Source organism: Babylonia areolata, chromosome 25 (assembly GCF_041734735.1).
Source record: "Babylonia areolata isolate BAREFJ2019XMU chromosome 25, ASM4173473v1, whole genome shotgun sequence".
NCBI classification, from domain to species: domain Eukaryota; kingdom Metazoa; phylum Mollusca; class Gastropoda; order Neogastropoda; family Buccinidae; genus Babylonia; species Babylonia areolata.
The window spans coordinates 33542453-33544540 of record NC_134900.1 but is presented as its reverse complement, the minus strand read 5'-3'; the positions used below and the strand labels follow the sequence as shown (position 1 = coordinate 33544540).

Below are 2088 nucleotides of genomic sequence, written 5' to 3'. Positions count from 1 at the left end.
CAGTTCTGCTCGGTATTCACGAGAGAAGATGAAGCACCGGCACGGCTACCAGCAATGGATGGACCAGCCTACTAGTACCCGACCAATTGACGACTTGTCCGTGGAAGCAAACAGCATCCTCAGTGAAACTGCTGAGGAATTTGAATACATCCAAATCCCCTGGCCCCGATGGCATACCGAACAGAGTGCTGCCGGAAAACTTGTGCAGAATCCATCAGTCCCGCTACCTCGTCCTTACAACCATTTCCTCAACCACTCTTTCCAGACTGGACAACTACCATCTGACTGGCGCTCAACAAACATCGCGGCCATCCATAACTGAGAAAGGTGACAAAAACCGAGCAGAAAACTACAGGCCAGTTTTGCTTACCTCAGTGACTTGTAAGCTTAAGGAACATATCGCGCTGTTTGCCGACACCTCCAAACACACTTAGAGAAGCATGGAATCCTATCGGACAAAAACCATGGCTTCAGGGCTGGCCACTCATGCGAGACTCAACGCCTCACCATGACGAATGATCTCCATAAGTCAAATGATGCCGGGAGGCAGACAGATGTGATTGTCCTTGACTTCAGCAAAGCCTTTGACACGGTCCCCCACAGCAAACTTTTGCATAAAATGGATCACTATAGAGTCAGAGGCCCAGTCTACATATGGCTCAGCAACTTCCTGGGAGGGAGGAAGATGAGGGTAGTTCTGGACGGCGAGGCATCCGAAGAAGCAGCCAGTTGTATCCGGCGTCCCACAAGGCACAGTGCTCGGTCCATTACTCTTCCTCTGCCACATCAACGATCTGCCGGAATCAGTAAGATCAACAGTACGCCTCTTCGCTGATGACTGCTTGCTGTACCGGGAAATTCACAGCTTCCAGGACCATCTGACCCTGCAGGCAGATCTTAGACACCTAGAAGAATGGGCAAGGAAGTGGGGCATGCGTTTCAACGCCCAGAAGTGCCATCTGCTCTCCATCAAAAGCACTTCGTCCTACCTCTATAGCCTGGGAGGAGTAATACTGAAACAAGCACAAGAGACACCCTATCTTGGAGTACAAATCGCGAGCGACTTGAAATGGTCCCCACATATCTCCAATATCAGCTGCAAAGCTGGATCGACCATAGGATTCCTGCGCTGGAACCTCCGGAACTGTCCCAAAGACTGCAGGCGCCTGGCATATACGGCATTGGTCAGATCCAAGCTGGAATACAGCGCGACAGTGTGGGACCCGCACCAGAGACAGGACATCGAAAAGCTGGAGAGAGTGCAACGCCAAATAGCTCACTTTATTACCGGAGACTACAAGTCCAGAAATCCCGGATGCGTAAGTGGCATGCTGAAGGAACTAAACCTGCCGCCCTTGGAGGAAAGACGCAGGCACCAACACCTCAGCCTCTTCTATAAGATTGCTGAGGGTGTCCTACCAGATAACTCCTAACTCCGGCCCCCACAAATCGCCGCAGAATTAAACCCACCAGTTTTGAGGGACTATTTCAAAACAACAAATGTAGTTGAAAGACAGGCCATCAACCACTCGCGTGGATTCCGGGTCCCCGACGCGAGAACACAGCAATATCGTAGCTCTTTCTACATCAGGACTGCCATGGAGTGGAACCAAATGAGTGAGGCCACTGTCACTGCAGGCTCAGTCAGCGCATTTTCAACAGCGCTGACCAGATCACTATCTGAGCCTGTGACCAGCAACCACTCCCCCCCCCCCCCCCCATGATGGTCTTAACCTTGGGTTGACAGTTTCCCTTAGGTCTCCTTAGACTATTTTTTTGCTAGGTACATGCGTCCTAGTTCCGTCGCGTCTATATCGCCAGAAGTGGCGTCTGCGACGTACACTACCAGATCCAGAGTGAAAGTTGGGATTTTAAAGTATGATACATAATTATAAAGTTACAAAAGCCAGGTGTGTGTGTGTGTGTGTGTGTGTGTGTGTGTGTGTGTCAGTGTGTGTGTGTGTCAGTGTGTGCGTGTGTGTGTGTGTGTCCTGCACCATATCTTCCGTATCAGCAGTAATGTTCACATTGTTCTCAGTTATTGCTGATGGTCCAGCCGACCGCACAGGGCATGGCCGGCATATCAGG

General features: G+C 50.8%; 1 protein-coding gene across 1 annotated transcript; it reads left to right on the top strand.

Moving 5' to 3' along the window:
* The first annotated feature begins 932 nt into the window (after nucleotides 1-932).
* Nucleotides 933-1433, top strand: LOC143299585 (uncharacterized). Its single transcript, XM_076612871.1, has one exon. The coding sequence runs from the start codon at nucleotides 933-935 to the stop codon at nucleotides 1431-1433; it is 501 nt and encodes a 166-aa protein (XP_076468986.1).
* Nucleotides 1434-2088: the final 655 nt, after the last annotated feature.

What these genes read in the sequence shown, in the direction of transcription:
- LOC143299585 (XM_076612871.1), top strand. Translation starts at nt 933, where the DNA reads ATGCGTTTCAACGCCCAGAAGTGCCATCTGCTCTCCATCAAAAGCACT.